The sequence below is a fragment of the Aethalodelphis obliquidens genome, unplaced genomic scaffold (genome assembly GCF_003676395.1).
Source record: "Aethalodelphis obliquidens isolate GAN/ISIS:26980383/991018 unplaced genomic scaffold, ASM367639v1 scaffold48, whole genome shotgun sequence".
NCBI lineage: Eukaryota > Metazoa > Chordata > Mammalia > Artiodactyla > Delphinidae > Aethalodelphis > Aethalodelphis obliquidens.
Genome location: NW_020837992.1, coordinates 15868057 through 15883082, shown reverse-complemented (window position 1 = coordinate 15883082; position 15026 = coordinate 15868057). Strand labels below are relative to the sequence as shown.

Below are 15026 nucleotides of genomic sequence, written 5' to 3'. Positions count from 1 at the left end.
ACATCTAAAACGGCTCATCCCTGCTGCACGAGGAGCCTGCTTCAGCCCAATTGTCAATCACCTGCATTCCAGAGCTTACACCTAATCATGTGCTGTTTCATTTAGTCAAGCTGAAAGTTTTGGAGATCTGCAGTGAATCCAAATCCATCGGCTGTGAGTTACCCCAATAGTACCTCCAGCACGTTCTCTGTGATTCAGTCCACCCAGGGACCAGCCTCCCCCAGGCTCCTCTTCCACATTCTGGTCTCTCTGCTGAGGATTCATCTCCTCGGCACTGCAGTCTTGGGCCAAAGTCAGCTTTTTCCCGGGCAGCTGGAGTAAGTTTCCTGTGTCTTGCTCATCTTCCAGGGAAAAGTTTCCTGATGTATTTCCAAAAGCAGCACCGGGATACCATGAAGACGTCTTAGGAAGGTTCTCTACAACAAGATGTTCACAGTGATCTTCTTAGCCTCACCTCCTGTTCCACGTTCAATCCCAAAAAGTCAAGAAGGAAGCTGTTGGTCAGCCAAGATGGCCCTCACAAGAGGAACCTTTCTAAAAAAGCATGCTCCCAGGAAGCAAGCTGGAAAGAGAATTACAGCCTAAGTTCCCATTCTCCCCCATCGGAATTACATGACCTGCATGAAGGGGGGAAGAGGGAGAGACAGGAGAAGTATTAGGCACTGTGAGAGCTGTCCATGCTAAGGGAATTCACCTCCCTTTACCAAGCCATCCATCGTTCTAAGAGATCAGTGATGTGTGATACCACAGGGAGGTGAGGGCAGAGAATACGTTAAGCAACAGAGAGGTTATATGGTGGCCCACTGCACAAAAATCTACTGGTGCTACATTCCCTGCTCTTTCAACTTCGGGAAAACTTCTTGGTAGAACTGAGGAAGACTTGCAAGCTGTCTCTTTCTCAATAGCAGTTCCACATCGGAAGTGGTGAAGGACATCTCCCAAGACCCTTTCTGGAATGGCAAGGGTATTGGGAGTCTTGTGAATCTCCTAGGCTGAGATGGACAGTGACACTGGTCTTATGCAAATGGAAGAAACAGCCAACTCCGTGGAGTGTGCCCCTTCTCTCAGAGGCCACCTATCAGTGACAGTGCTAGAAACCTGGGATTCCACTGAGACCTCTCTCCTAAACCGTGAGGTCCCAGCACGCGGGACCGGCTATTACATTGTGATGGCAAATCACAGACGTAAGCCAGAGTCTTCTAGCTCTTCCTCATAAGAGTATAGGACAAGTTAAGAGAGTCGAGAGTCCTAACTGAGGAGGGTGTGGAAGTGGTGGAAATTGCATTTGCATTATTTACAGATTAGCCCAGCATGGCATATCTGCCTTCTCAGTGGAGATGACCCAAGGCATTATGGAGGGCAAGTTGCCGACCCAGAGAAGGGTGACAGCGACAAGGTGCTACCACTAACCAAAACACAAACATGGGTTAATGGAATAGAGTCCGAGCTCTGGTGGCTGGATCATACTTTGGAATGGCCCTTCATCCCTTCCTCACTCCCGGGCTCCCAATCTAAAGGCCACTGCTTTTGAACACCTATGACATTTCACATTAGAATATGGTCTTGGCAGCAAGGGGAGGGGAAAGCCGGTGATCTCCAAGAGTCCCCATCTGAGGTCTAACTGAGCCGCCTCTGGCTCTGGGACAGCAAATCTAAGTACATTTTGGACCTCAGGAACCGGGGGTAAGAGTCTTTCTCCATGAGACTGTGTACTTTTCCCTGGGCTTGGTCAAAGCAAGTCAGGGACGGTTCCTGCATGTTCTTCCTTGTGGCTTCTCGGGTCTGGAAGTCTATGTTTACCTGGAGACACAAACAGAGAGCACGGTCACAGGTCCTCAAGGGCCAATTGTTATATTAATAATTATTAATAAACTGCTTTCCTGAAGGTCATCCCTTTTGATCCCAGGAAGAACCCTGTGAGGTCTGAAGACCAGATAGTCTTCATCCCAATTTATAGATAAAGATACTGAAGAAAAGGGATACTAAAAAGCTGGTCTAATTTACTCTGGAAAGTTAGTAACAGCCAAGGCAAACCCCCAAATTACTCAACTCTTAATCCATGGGTCTTTGCAATGTCAGGCAGAGTTAAACCAGAGACAAGCATGAATGTGGGTTCCCTAAAGTAGGCTTGCTCTTTTGTCCTTTCTCAGCTGCTAAGGAAACAAATACCCCAGGGAGAAAGGCTATGTTCAGAATGTACATCTCCGTTCCAACCGCATGTATAAGGAGCCTGCAGCTTTCTGACCACTGGCCAAAGACCTCCTGCATCCCAAGTCGAAGCATAACTGAAGAGTTTTAGGTATAGAATGCGCCTAAACTCATAGACAACAAATATTTGTCTCCTATAAAGCTCTCCCAGGTAAAACTCTGTTTTATAACTCAGAATAGCAGTACATAGAAATTCATATTATTATTATAAGTAATTATAATAAATGATCATAAAATAATATAAATGATATAATTACTCATTAATAAGCAGTGACAAATATTGAATAGGTGTTTGACTCCTAATACTCAGAGTGGTCTTGAAAGGTGATATTATAGCCTTTTACATTGGGGAAAATGTGATTCAGAAAGACCAGGTAACTTGACCAAGATCACACAACGAGTAAGTAGTGGAGCTGATATTGGAACAAGATTCCAAAGTACATGCTCATTCCATCGAGTCATGCTGCGTTCCACTAGGAAAACTAACATGGGCTTACTGGCGTCTATCTTGCAGAATCCCTATAGAAACACAGTTCCTGCTGACACATGTTTAACTGACAGACAGCTAAAATACTCCCAATAGAGCTCCTTTTTATAGAATCCTTGGGCTCTGCACCTTAAAAGGGATCCCTTTTGTATCCAGAGCCATCAGAGCAGTGAGGTTCATTTCAGAAGAAAGTCCCCATCAAACCTGGCTCAAACCCCAGCAAGGAGAGAGAGCAATGGATGGAGGTCTGACAAGACCCCACCGCCAACACACCTCCCGCGGAGCCTGCACATCCACAAACTCTTCAAAGATCCTATGGGCCTTGGAGACAAGTTTTGCAGTTGACCTGGTCTTCTTGAACTCCTCACAGGCCAACCAGAACTCCAGGTTCTCTTCACTGAACTCCGTCTTCAGGAAGGCGCGGAACGCAGCCACCCCATCTGTGGACGTGGAGGGAAGTGGAAAGGAAGGGAAATAGGAAGAGGCTTAAGTCCAAGAACTGTAGAAGAAAGAAAGGTAGTCATAACACAAGAGTGGCCCTGGGCTCCCCTGGTGGCGCAGTGGTTGAGAGTCCGCCTGCCGATGCAGGGGACACGGGTTCGTGCCCCGGTCCGGGAAGATCCCACATGCCGCGGAGCGGCTGGGCCCGTGAGCCATGGCCGCTGAGCCTGCGCGTCCGGAGCCTGTGCTCCGCGACGGGAGAGGCCACAGCAGTGAGAGGCCAGCGTACCACAAAAAAAACAAAGGAGTGGCCCTGATTGTCCAGCCCTCACTGCTCTCCTCCACATCCTCTTGAAGACTCCATTCTCTTAAACACACAGGTACCGTCAAAGGCAAGCCATGCTTCTCATTCAAGGATCATAGTGATATTCTGGAGAAATGTTTAGGAAGCCATAGGAATAATGACTATGGGAAGGCCTGGTCGCTTCTAATCAGCCCTCGGTGGTGACTGCCTGTCCCCTAATGCAGAGTTGGCTGTCCCCTGGGTCTACTGGTGAGCCTGTGTTTCTAATGAGGCCAAAGTAATATACGTAATCCATTCCCTGCACCAATGCAAGTCAACCAACCTGAAAAAACAATCTGTCACAAGACAAACTGATGGGGGGTGGGGGGGAGTGAATGCCTCAGGGCAAATCTTTCACTATTATCAGAAAAATGTCTGAAAGTAAACACCCACTGAAATGGAGTCTGTAAAACCATTCGGTTATATGGAAGGGGTTCTCAGCCTCTTTTAAAAAACTTTTGAGGCCCCATAGTTTAATGATTAATTCCATGGATGCTTTATTTTAAAAGATCTTGCCTATCAAATTATACATTTTAATTAAGATGAATTATAATTTTTCTACTAAATGAGTTAATGATTAACATAGCCTTGCATTTTTCTTAATCACTGCCAAACAGAGCTTCCAATCGGAATAAGATGAGCAGTGTTATCACATAGATTTGGAAAGGGAAACAACATTCATTGATAGCCTATGTATTCAGCTGATGTTTTTATTTTAAAATAGTTTTGATAAATTATCTTAACCTTTAACGCATGCTCCTCAAATCAAATAAGAGCTCTAGCTTTCTACCAACTGTCCTCAGAGGAAGGACAGATACAGCCTAAAATAAAGGAGTGACTGCATTGGTTAAAAATGACTCTGGCTGGGGGCTTCCCTGGTGGTGCAGTAGTTTAAAATCCACCTGCCAATGCAGGGGACATGGGTTCGAGCCCTGGTCCAGGAAGATCCCACATCCCGCGGAGCAACTAAGCTGGTGCACCATAACTACTCAGCCTGCGCTGTAGAGCCCACGAGCCACAACTACTGAGCCCACGTGCCACAACTACTGAAGCCCACGCACCTAGAGCCCGTGCTCTGCAACAAGAGAAGCCACGACAATGAGAAGCCCATGCGCGGCAACGAAGACCCAACGCAGCCAAAAATAATAAATAAATAAAATTAATTAATTTTAAAAAAAGACTCTGGCTATAATGTTTTATTTCTTTTCTAAAAGTTACTAGAAGGACAATATGTTAACAGTTCTTAATTCTGGGTGATGGACTCCCCTGAGCATCGAAGGTCCATCTATAGGTGCTAGGCCCGGGCACTGTCCACCATCATTCCATGGATTGATGGTGCCATGTGGTTGACATATTTAACTGTTTGTTTTTACTTTTCTGAAACATTTTTATCTCTCTTAATTAAAAAGTCATTGTTTATCTTTCCAAATAGACATCGTAATGCCCACACTAGAACCATAGTTATAAAAGTCAAGACTTTTAATTGTAAGAGCCAGGAACTTGGGAGAGAAAAGGGTGTTGATGAAAATCCCAAAGCTAAACGTTAAATCACAAAGAAATCTAAGTTTGGAGGCCTGAGCTTAAAGTGTTTAACAAAAGTAGGGGTGGCCATGAAATTTATCACCCCAGCCAGGACATTTCTGGGAGTCAAGGGGGCCACTTCTGTTAAGTACACAGGGACAACAGATATAAACCATGACCACCAAAGGCAAAAATCAGGACACACGGTCACCTTAATCGTAAGACAAGGAGTCTGGAGAAAGCAGAATATGATATAAGGTTGTTTCCCATCAGGCAGGTTGGAAATAAAATTGTCCCTGTGCCAGGCAGGAGGAGAGTAACACAGTTTAGACTCATACGAAAGGTCTGCTCAGTGCCCCACTGCCCCTCCTTCCTGCACTGGGTTCAAAACACTGAGAGGAGGGCACAGAAGTCCAAGATAAATTAAGAATCAAAGTGAGTGTGAAGCAGTGGCGTGGCACTAATTAGGCAGAGAGATGTTCTGAAAAGCATTCATTCAATTCAACAATTTTTTAAAAAAAATACTACTCATGAACAAAGTACTGTTCAAAATCTTGGGATACATCAGAAAACAAATCATAAAATCGCTGTCCATAAAATCCCTCGTGGGTGCTCTTTTTGCCATGTCTTGTCTCCTCCAAGTTCTCATAGAGGAGCTCTAGAAGTTTCCTCAGGCTCTAAAAGAACAGGGGTTTGAGAGCTAGCATGCCCGTCAGAGGCTACAGGCAGAGGTGGGAGAGAAAACCACCTGCAGCTGCGGAAGCCTCTGAGGAGACTCAGTGCCCGGGAGAGCCAAGGGGCATGGGCGGGGCTGCTTCCGCAAGGTGGCCTCGGAGCAATGACCAATCCACAGGTGACAAGAGCCAGGGACACGATCCATGACACAGGGAGGACACGGGCCAGAGGCCCTCCCCTGCTGCCTTCCCGCTGCGGTCAGGGTGTGGGAAGGAAAAGGTGCAGGGCTGGGGGAACCCTAAAACACTATGCGTTAATCTAAAGGGGCAAATGTAAAGTGACTCAGAAGAGGGACTCTGAAGAGTCTGTTGTTTTTCAACCAGATGAGCCTAAATTCTTTGAATTGAAAACTTCGTTTGCTGTTTGTGTTAGATTTTGTTGTGCTTTCCATCAGGCAAAAATGGGTGCTTGTGAGCAAGCTGAAATGGAGAAAATTACCTCTCTGCCTTCCTCGATGCTATTACTGAGGGTCGCCCTGCTAGGGAAACTGTGTGGCCTTACCCTACCCAAGGTACAGACATTATCGCCTTGCATCAGATCTCAGCTTTGCTGGGTCTTTGTGTGGATTAAAGGAGATAACACCTGCAGAGTATCCTCAGGAACATTGCTTTACTTCTTCCCACTTTATAGATGAGGAAAACATGCTTAGAGAAGTGGATTGGCTGAGTTCACGCAAGTAATAATATGCAGCATTTAAAAACGTAAGATAGGGCTTCCCTGGTGGCGCAGTGGTTGAGAGTCCGCCTGCCGATGCAGGGGACACAGGTTCATGCCCCGGTCCGGGAAGATCCCACATGCCGCAGAGCGGCTAGGCCCGTGAGCCATGGCCGCTGAGCCTGCGCGTCCGGAGCCTGTGCTCCGCAACGGGAGAGGCCACAGCAGTGAGAGGCCCGCGTACCGCAAAAAACAAACAAACAAAAAAAACCAAAAGATAGCCTAACTACCAATCCAACACAGCAGTAAGGCCATCTCCACTCATTCATTCATTCACCCATTATGTGACCCAGGCATTCTGCTAGGAGCCTGGGCAGAAGGCACAGGCACAACTAAGTGCTCACAGAACTTTCAGTAAAAGAGCAATTTGAGCCAAGATAACATAATTACGGTAATTATGGTATAGATGATAAGTGATATGCTAGGGAAAGCGTAGGTGGCTGTGAAAGTACCCGGGGTGGGGCGCCTGAGCCAGAGCTGAGGAGGAGAGGGAAGTCTTATAGGAGGAAGAAGCTTCTAGGCTGAGATGTGAAGCTGAGGAGAAGGAAGCTAAGTGAAAAAGGAAGGGAAAGAGGAAGAAGAGACTTGCAGAAAGCTGGAACCACAGGCACGGAGGCCTACAATTAAGAAAGGTTTATTTGAGTAACCAGAAATAGTTTAGTAAGACTAGTGTTTAATAATAATAATAATAATGCTAAAATTATTGAGCCTACCTGTAGGATAGACATACACCAAGAGGCCTGTGAAAGAGCCAGAGACAGAGGGATAACACAGCATTCCAAAAGGCCAGGGAAGGGAACATTTCAGGTAGGAAGTGGCCACTGTGTCCAGCGCTACCCAGAGGTCACAAGATAGATACGGTCTGAGAAGCGATGGTCTTTAGACTTGGCGACAAGGTTCCGCAACCACTGGCAAGAACAGTCTTTGTGGTGTGATGAGAGCCCTAGTCATATTGTGGTAAGTATAGTGGGGAATGAGGGGGGAAGATGTTGAAACAATGAATTCAGATGCCTCTTGCAAGAAGGGGAGTAGAGAGATCAGACAGCACAGCTGGAGGGAAACAAGAAGTCAGGAAAATGGTCTGGGGTGTGTGTGTGTGTGTGTGTGTGTGTGTGTGTGTGTGTGTGTGTGGTGGGGTTTTTGTAAGATAGCCTTGGGTATGATTAAACGTTGATCTGGCCAGAAAAGACTTGTTGAGCTGGAGGAGTTGAAGTTAACGAAAAGAAAGTTTCATTGATAATATGTTGCCTCCAGGAAGGTAGGAGAAATAGGCCTGAGAACAGCATTGTGATGGAGAAAAAGAGGAAAGGCTGCGTGTGGATGCAGGAAAGTTTCTCGTGTGGGTGCAGGATGTTGAAGGAGTTCCCATCTGATATTAGCTGGAGAAAGTGGTAGGAAAGGGAAATGATACAGTTTTTATTTCTTTCTTTAGCATCTGGGGCAGGGAGTTTTATTTATTTACTATATGCCATGATTTTTGCTGGAGATTTTACAAACAGCAGCTCAATTTATTTTCACAGCAACTCTGATCCATAGATAGCACAAATGATCCACTCTCATTTTCCACAGGAAGAAACTAAAACTTACGAAGTCAGATAAATTTTCCAGTCCACAGCTGGCAAGAACAGCCAAGTTTCCCTACTGTCCATATGACTCTGAAGCAAGATCTTTCCAGGTGTGTTTGCAAGCAGAAGGGAAAGAGCAAGGGAAGAGAGTAATTAAAGGGGCAAAAGAACAGTATCTGTTAAAGGCAGATTCTGAAGAAGGAAAGGGTCCAAGAAGAAGTGGATGAACTTGACTTCCTGAAAGTCAAAAGTAGAGAAAGAGGGCTTCCCCGGTGGTGCAGTGGTTGACAGTCCGCCTGCCGATGCAGGGGACACGGGTTCGTGCCCCGGTCCGGGAAGATCCCACATGCTGCGGAGCGGCTGGGCCCGTGAGCCATGGCCACTGAGCCTGCGTGTCCGGAGCCTGTGCTCCACAATGGGAGAGGCCACAGCAGTGAGAGGCCCGCGTACCGCAAAAAAAAAAAAAAGTAGAGAAAGAGAGGGGGGCAGATGGCAATAGAGAGAAATGGTCCAGGAAGGGACATATTTGAGATGTGTCATGGTTGAACAGCTTTGATCTTCTTTATTAATTTGGGATGAAGGCCCTGCAGGTGGTCTGCCTCCACGTGCCAGATGTTGGAGATACGGTAGAATCAAATCATATAAAGTCACCACCTCACAGAACTCGCAAGCTAGTCTAGTGTAACAGACATTAAGCAATCATTTAAAATAATTAATTGAATAATTACAAATGTAGTATGTACTGTGGTGGGGACACCTATGAGAGTGAAAAGAGTCTGGGAACAGCTACTCTGGAAAAAAGAATAGGACCCTGGTAGGAAGTAGGCAAACCATTATGAAGACCTAGATTTCAGTTCCTGGAGAGTGTTACGATGCACCAGGAAAGGAGCAAGACCTTTTAGCTTTGGGGTGTGCCCGTCATTCAAAGACAGGAGCATAGGGACTTCCCTGCTGGCACAGTGGTTAAGAATCTGCCTGCCAGTGCAGGTGACAGGGGTTCAATCCCCGGTCCAGGAAGATCCCACATGCCGCAGAGCAACTAAGCCCATGTGCCACAACTATTGAGCCTGCACTCTAGAGCCCGCGAGCCACAACTACTGAGCCCGCGTGCCACAACTACTGAAGCCCGCGCACCTAGAGGCTGTGTTCCAAAACAAGAGAAGCCACTGCAATGAGAAGCCCACGCAGTGCAATGAAGAGTAGCCCCCGCTCGCCGCAACTAGAGAAAGCCCATGCGCAGCAATGAAGACCCAATACAGCCAAAAATAAATAAATTTAAAAAAAAAAAAAAAAAGACAGGAGCATCAGCTCCAGGCTGGCAAATGGAACCTGGAGAGCAGGAAGGCACCAGCAGTTGGGACACTAAAAAAGGAAGCGGCCAAGCTGGAGGTAAAGAAAAGTTGAAGTTAGAGAAGGCATTTTTAAAATAACCACTGCAAATAGGTATTGAGCACTCACTTGGGGCCAGGTGCAGCACCAAATGCATTGTGAACCTCGTGGCAAATCTACAGCATAGGTCCTGACAGTTTCACCATTTCGCAGTAGAGAAAAATGAAACTTAGAGAAGTTAAATAGCTTGCCAATGGTCACACAGTTAGCAAGTAGCAAGGATGCCAAGCTGCAGAGCCAGCATTCTTTTTTTTTTTTTACATCTTTATTGGAGTATGATTGCTTTACAATGGTGTGTTAGTTTCTGCTTTATAACAAAGTGAATCAGCTATACATATACATATATCCCCATATCTCTTCCCTCTTGCGTCTCCCTCCCTCCCACCCTCCCTATCCCACCCCTCTAGGTGGTCACAAAGCACCGAGCTGATCTCCCTGTGCTATGCGGCTGCTTCCCGCTAGCTATCTATTTTACGTTTGGTAGTGTATATATGTCCATGCCACTCTCTCGCTTTGTCACAGCTTACCCTTCCCCCTCCCCATATCCTCAAGTCCATTCTCTAGTAGGTCTGTGTCTTTATTCCTGTCTTACCCCAGGTTCTTCAGGACATTTTTTTTTCTTAAATTCCATATATATGTGTTAGCATACGGTATTTGTTTTTCTCTTTCTGACTTACTTCACTCTGTATGACAGACTCTAGGTATTATCCACCTCACTACAAATAGCTCAATTTCATTTCTTTTTATGGCTGAGTAATATTCCATTGTATATATGTGCCACATCTTCTTTATCCATTCATCCGATGACGGACACTTAGGTTGTTTCCATCTCCGGGCTATTGTAAATAGAGCTGCAATGAACATTTTGGTACATGACTGTTTGAATTATGGTTTTCTCAGGGTATATGCCCAGTAGTGGGATTAGAGCCAGCATTCTTATGTGAGACAGTGGTCCACTCTCCAGCTCTGCACAACGGTGGGGCCCGAGGGACGCCTGCGCCGGTGATGACTGGAGAGCAGGGGAGGGAGAGCCATTGCACAGCACAAGACAAGGAGGCCTCAAGCAACAACACAATAGTGACGACATTTCCAGGAATGAGGGCGACAGATGAGTTGGGGAGGAAATGAAAAAAGTCACCGAGGGAGGCAGAGGAGTATCGGAGAGTAGAACAACATAGAGAGAAGAATGGGCATGGGCAGTAGCACCCAACTGAATTACAGCAGCTCAGACTGACTCAGTGGGGATGGCGATTTGGAGTAAAATGTGTGGTGAGCTCATACTCAGATTGCAATTGTCTGGCAGCTCCGTTGAGGCAGCCTACTGACCCTGCCCATCCCGCCTGGGATGGGAGCACCACTGTCTCACCCAGAAGCACCAGTTCTGATCACAGGCAGGCTGCCCATGATTAGCACATTCAACCTCACTGAGTCTCAGCATCGTCATCTGGAAAGTGAGGGTGGTGGATCTCCCGAACTCTCCCAGGTAGGGTCAGCGCTCTGCTCTGTGCCCCCATCACAACCTTGATGTGTCCGCATCACACACAGCTCTCAGACGATGGTTTTCCATCCTCTTCCTCACATTATACATCAAGGACTTACCCCAGGCCAAGTTCTATGGTATCCAATCTACATATCAACTCACGTAACCCTTACACCAACCCTATTATCAAGGCAGAGGCTCTGGAGTCAGACAGCCTGCGTTTGAATCCTGTGTGACCTGGGGAAAACACCTTAACATCTCAAAGCCCGAGGCTTTCTCACCTTGGAGAGTTTAAGTGAAACGTCTGTGGTCCCTTAGACAGTAAGGGGCGGGAGGTGGACTTACACACACATCTACGCGACTTCAGAGCCCACTCCGCCTGTCTCTCCTCTGGTGACCATTGGCAGACCCCACGTTATCGCTTCCTCTAAAGGAGGGGTGGGCAATAACCCCAAATCAGACAGTATGCTGAAAGTACGCCACAGCAGGGCAAACACACCATTGGGCTCACAGAGCTGGAGATTCTCCGGCAGGACGACACCTGCCATCACCTCCTCTGTGGCGACAATGGAGGCCGTTAGGTACCACTCAACCTGGAATCTGTCTGAACTCTCTTCTTTTCCGCAGCTCTGATACCCACCCTACGTGTCCCTCCCAGGATGCAGGGGGCACCTCAGAGAGCAGACAGGCATACTCCCCCACCCTGGCCCGGGGACACTCTAACAGAGCACAGCTGAGTGACCTTGTAAAGGTGCCTCCGGTCACCGGCAGCCTTGATCCAAACTGTGTTTGCCTGCATTTCCAGGGCGGGTTTCAGAGGGAGTGGGAGGGCAAACAAAGCAAAATGTAGCACTTGAAATTTACCAGGATTTCAAGGGAAGAGCTTGAGGAGAGAGGAGGAAGGAGGGGAGAAAGGCCTAGGAGGGTCTGGACCCAAGAAACAGCATCGCAGCAAAGACACACTGAAAACCTCATGGAGGCCTGTGCAGACCATGGGGATCACAGCCCTCCTCCTCTGCTTGCCCTCCCCTCTCAGCCCCTCCCCCCATCCTTTCATATTTCCAGGGCCGGCTCTGAGCAAAGCAGGATGGAGGGTCACTGTGCAAAGAGAAACTTCATCCCGGAACAATGGAAGTGAGATGGGGTGGGAGCCCCCCTCCACCGCCCCATGGCTGCAGGAGCCCCTCCCCTGCCCCAGAGCAGATGGCCGCAGCGGGCCTCTGTGTACAGACCACTTGTCCCCAACCTGGCCCAACTTTCCTGCTCATGTGACCTAGCAAAGGAATTGTATGAGGCTCCAGCAGGATTCCTTCTTCCCATCTACATCTTTTCCGCCCCCTTCTATCGCCTCCCACCTCCTCCCAGCAAGCCTTTTGTCTGGTCCTCTCCCTAATCTCCTCAGCATCTTTCCCTGCTCGTCTCCCTTTCCTTCTGTCCTCCGTCCCTTTTCACTCCTCCTTCCATTTTTGCCCTTCTCTCCACCAGGACCCTCTCCTTCCCTTCTGCTTGTCCATAAACTGTAGTTGGTTACAATGCAGGATGCCGGTTCATCTCTGAAACGCTCATGGGCATTTACTGGCATCTCTCAGAGTGAGCTGCTTTGTGAGCTGTGCTTCCTTTGCCCACACCTGCCAGGCACCATCCACCCCTCCCTTACCCTCTCACCCCCCTGGGGTATCCCAGACTCAGATCCCTCCCCAGTACTCAGAGAAGTAGAGTCCCCCCTCCACCACCCCCACAGATTCCAGGCTGCTGGAGAGTGATTTCTCTCTGACCCCTGAAGCTATTCTGCCTGGGACTGTGTCCTGGCTCTGTGTGACCTTGAGCAAGATGCTTAAGCTCTCTGTGCCTCAGTTCTCTCCTCTGTGAAATGCAGATGCTAACAGTCCTTCCCCCATGGGGCCGTGGGGATGAGGTGAGTTAATACACGTAAACAGCATGCAGAGCCTGACACTAAGACAGGGATTGCTCCACGTGTGTTTGTGATCATTATTCCTGTACTTTGCTGGCTTAAGGAATCATTGGACAGAACATAACCTGCCTAATACCAAAACACGACCCTGGTAGCTTAAAGATGATGGGTGAGAAACGGTTCAGGAGAATGAGAGAGAAACAGGAGGATCTGCCTTTTTTTTTTTTTCATTTCATTTTTATTTCACTTTGGCTTTCTCTGCGTGACCTTCTAAGTCAAGACACTAAGGACATCAGACATTTTTGAGATTAGTGTCTATTGAGTCGCAGGAAAGGAAAGGATGGTGTCCAGAATTCCTGGAACACTGGACAGAACTTTGGCAACCTCCCAAGCATGCACTGCATCTGCAAGAGCACTCCCGTGGCCGCACACGCTGCCTGCTGCCGGCATCCTCCCTCTAGTGCTTTGATGCAGGGTGCTTACATAAGAAAAGGAACTGGGTCACTATGAATGAGCCGTGCAGCTGGTGCAGCAGGGAGGGTGGCTTAGGTAACAGTTCAAGGTCCAGGAGCCCTGATTTAGCTGGCACTGGGGGTGGGCTTGAGCCTAGTTCAGTTCCCAGGCTTGGAAAAAAAGAAAAGATCACAAGAATGATATATATATATATATATATTTTTAGCTTTCTGTTTGCGAAAGTGTAGTCCCAAAGACCACAGTCCTCTTGTTGCGTCCCTGATCAATTGGGAAAAAATAAGCTGGTTAATGGATCCAAGGTCAGACAAAGGAGAGGAGAGGAAAATACATTCATGAAATCTAGGATACATATACTAATGACAAAGTCAAAACCTCTTTGATTCGAAACTAAGCTCACTAATTTGAAATTTGTGATGAGAATAGCACCAGGATCAAAGGCTTTCTTTTATGTTATCTATAAAATGAAGGTTTTTAAGCAAATAACTGGGGCTAAGAAGATTTAGGTAGGAAGATTATTTAGAGAACAAACTATTTCCAGTTACTGACATTTACTGGCAAGCAATTAGTATGCTAATTGTACTTCAGTCTTGTGATTCGCGTAATTTTCTTCAATGATCTCTACTTTGTTACTGTATATATAGCAAGATGATAGATTATGATAGTAGTAGGACTTGGTTGCTAGACTCTTTGAGTCAGAAAACACATGGGACATCCTATGATCCAGGCCTACATGGAACACAAGGAAATGGTGAGGCCCTGGGGTTGCCTGGCTTGTTCTTCCTAGGACGTGGTCACAGAAGAGGAAGAAGAGCCTGGGTCTTACAACTCCTAGTCCAATGTTCCTTCTTACTTTATCAAGCAGAAACTGAGTCAAGTAACAGAAAAAACGTGGTCGAGCCTGTATCTGCAACTATTATAAGAAATTGGCAAGGGATTTTTTATTAAAGGGGTGACAAAGGAGATGTGCCCCAAATAGGGTGAAAGTTTAGCATTCACAAATGACTCCTTTAAAACAAGAGAAGTATTATCAAATCCCATGTACACCAGTCCAGAGCCTAAAAGATTTCAAAAATTAAGTGTTTAGGAATGTTTTTCTGGTTGGTTTGATATAACAACACTGCAGGGACTCTCAAAGAGGAAACATATCAGATTCACCTACTGGGCTTTTAAAAACTACATCGCAAAAAAAAAAACAAACAAACAAACAAAAAAACAAAAACCAAAAAACTACATCGCAGATGGATGCTCTCACATACATTGAGGGGAAGTTGGGACAGTATGAAGAAGGGATGCCAAAACCTCATGTGGCAAAGGGGGTGAGGTATTATGAAATTGGAATAAGCCCACTGGTGATGCTAACGTGAACCCCACCCTACCCCCAGAGTTGAACCTCAAGCTGCCTATGGGATCAAGAAGCTGACACCATCTCTAGCATATAGGAGTCATGAAATGCATGTGTTCTCAATGAATTTAATGTTGGGTTATAATAAAAATAATAAGAATATTTATCCTTCATGGAGCCCCACACCATGTACCAGTCACCATGCCTAGCATTTCACAACCGTAGTCACATTTAATCGTCACAACAAATCTACAAGGTAAGTCTAAGCATTCATTCCCTTTTACAGATGAGGAATGTGAGGTGTATAGAGTTTACATAATTTACTAAAGGTCACAGCTGGTAAGCAAGAGAATGCGTGTCCAAATGCTTTCATTCAAACCTTCTTCAACAAGCATTTTTTTTTTTTTTTTTTTTT

General features: G+C 46.7%; 1 protein-coding gene across 2 annotated transcripts in view; it reads right to left on the bottom strand.

The window, feature by feature from the left end:
* Nucleotides 1-988: 988 nt before the first annotated feature.
* RGS8 (regulator of G protein signaling 8) overlaps nt 989-15026 on the bottom strand; it is a 26283-nt gene continuing 12245 nt past the window's right edge. The window contains exons 6-7 of one of the 2 annotated variants that reach the window (XM_027082642.1): nt 2969-3135; nt 989-1800 (exon numbers count right to left, since the gene is read on the bottom strand). In XM_027082642.1, coding sequence (XP_026938443.1) covers nt 1618-1800; nt 2969-3135 — 350 coding nt within the window. In that variant the 3' untranslated portion in view covers nt 989-1617. The remainder of the gene's footprint in view (nt 1801-2968; nt 3136-15026) is intronic. The other variant, XM_027082641.1, reaches the window with a different exon arrangement.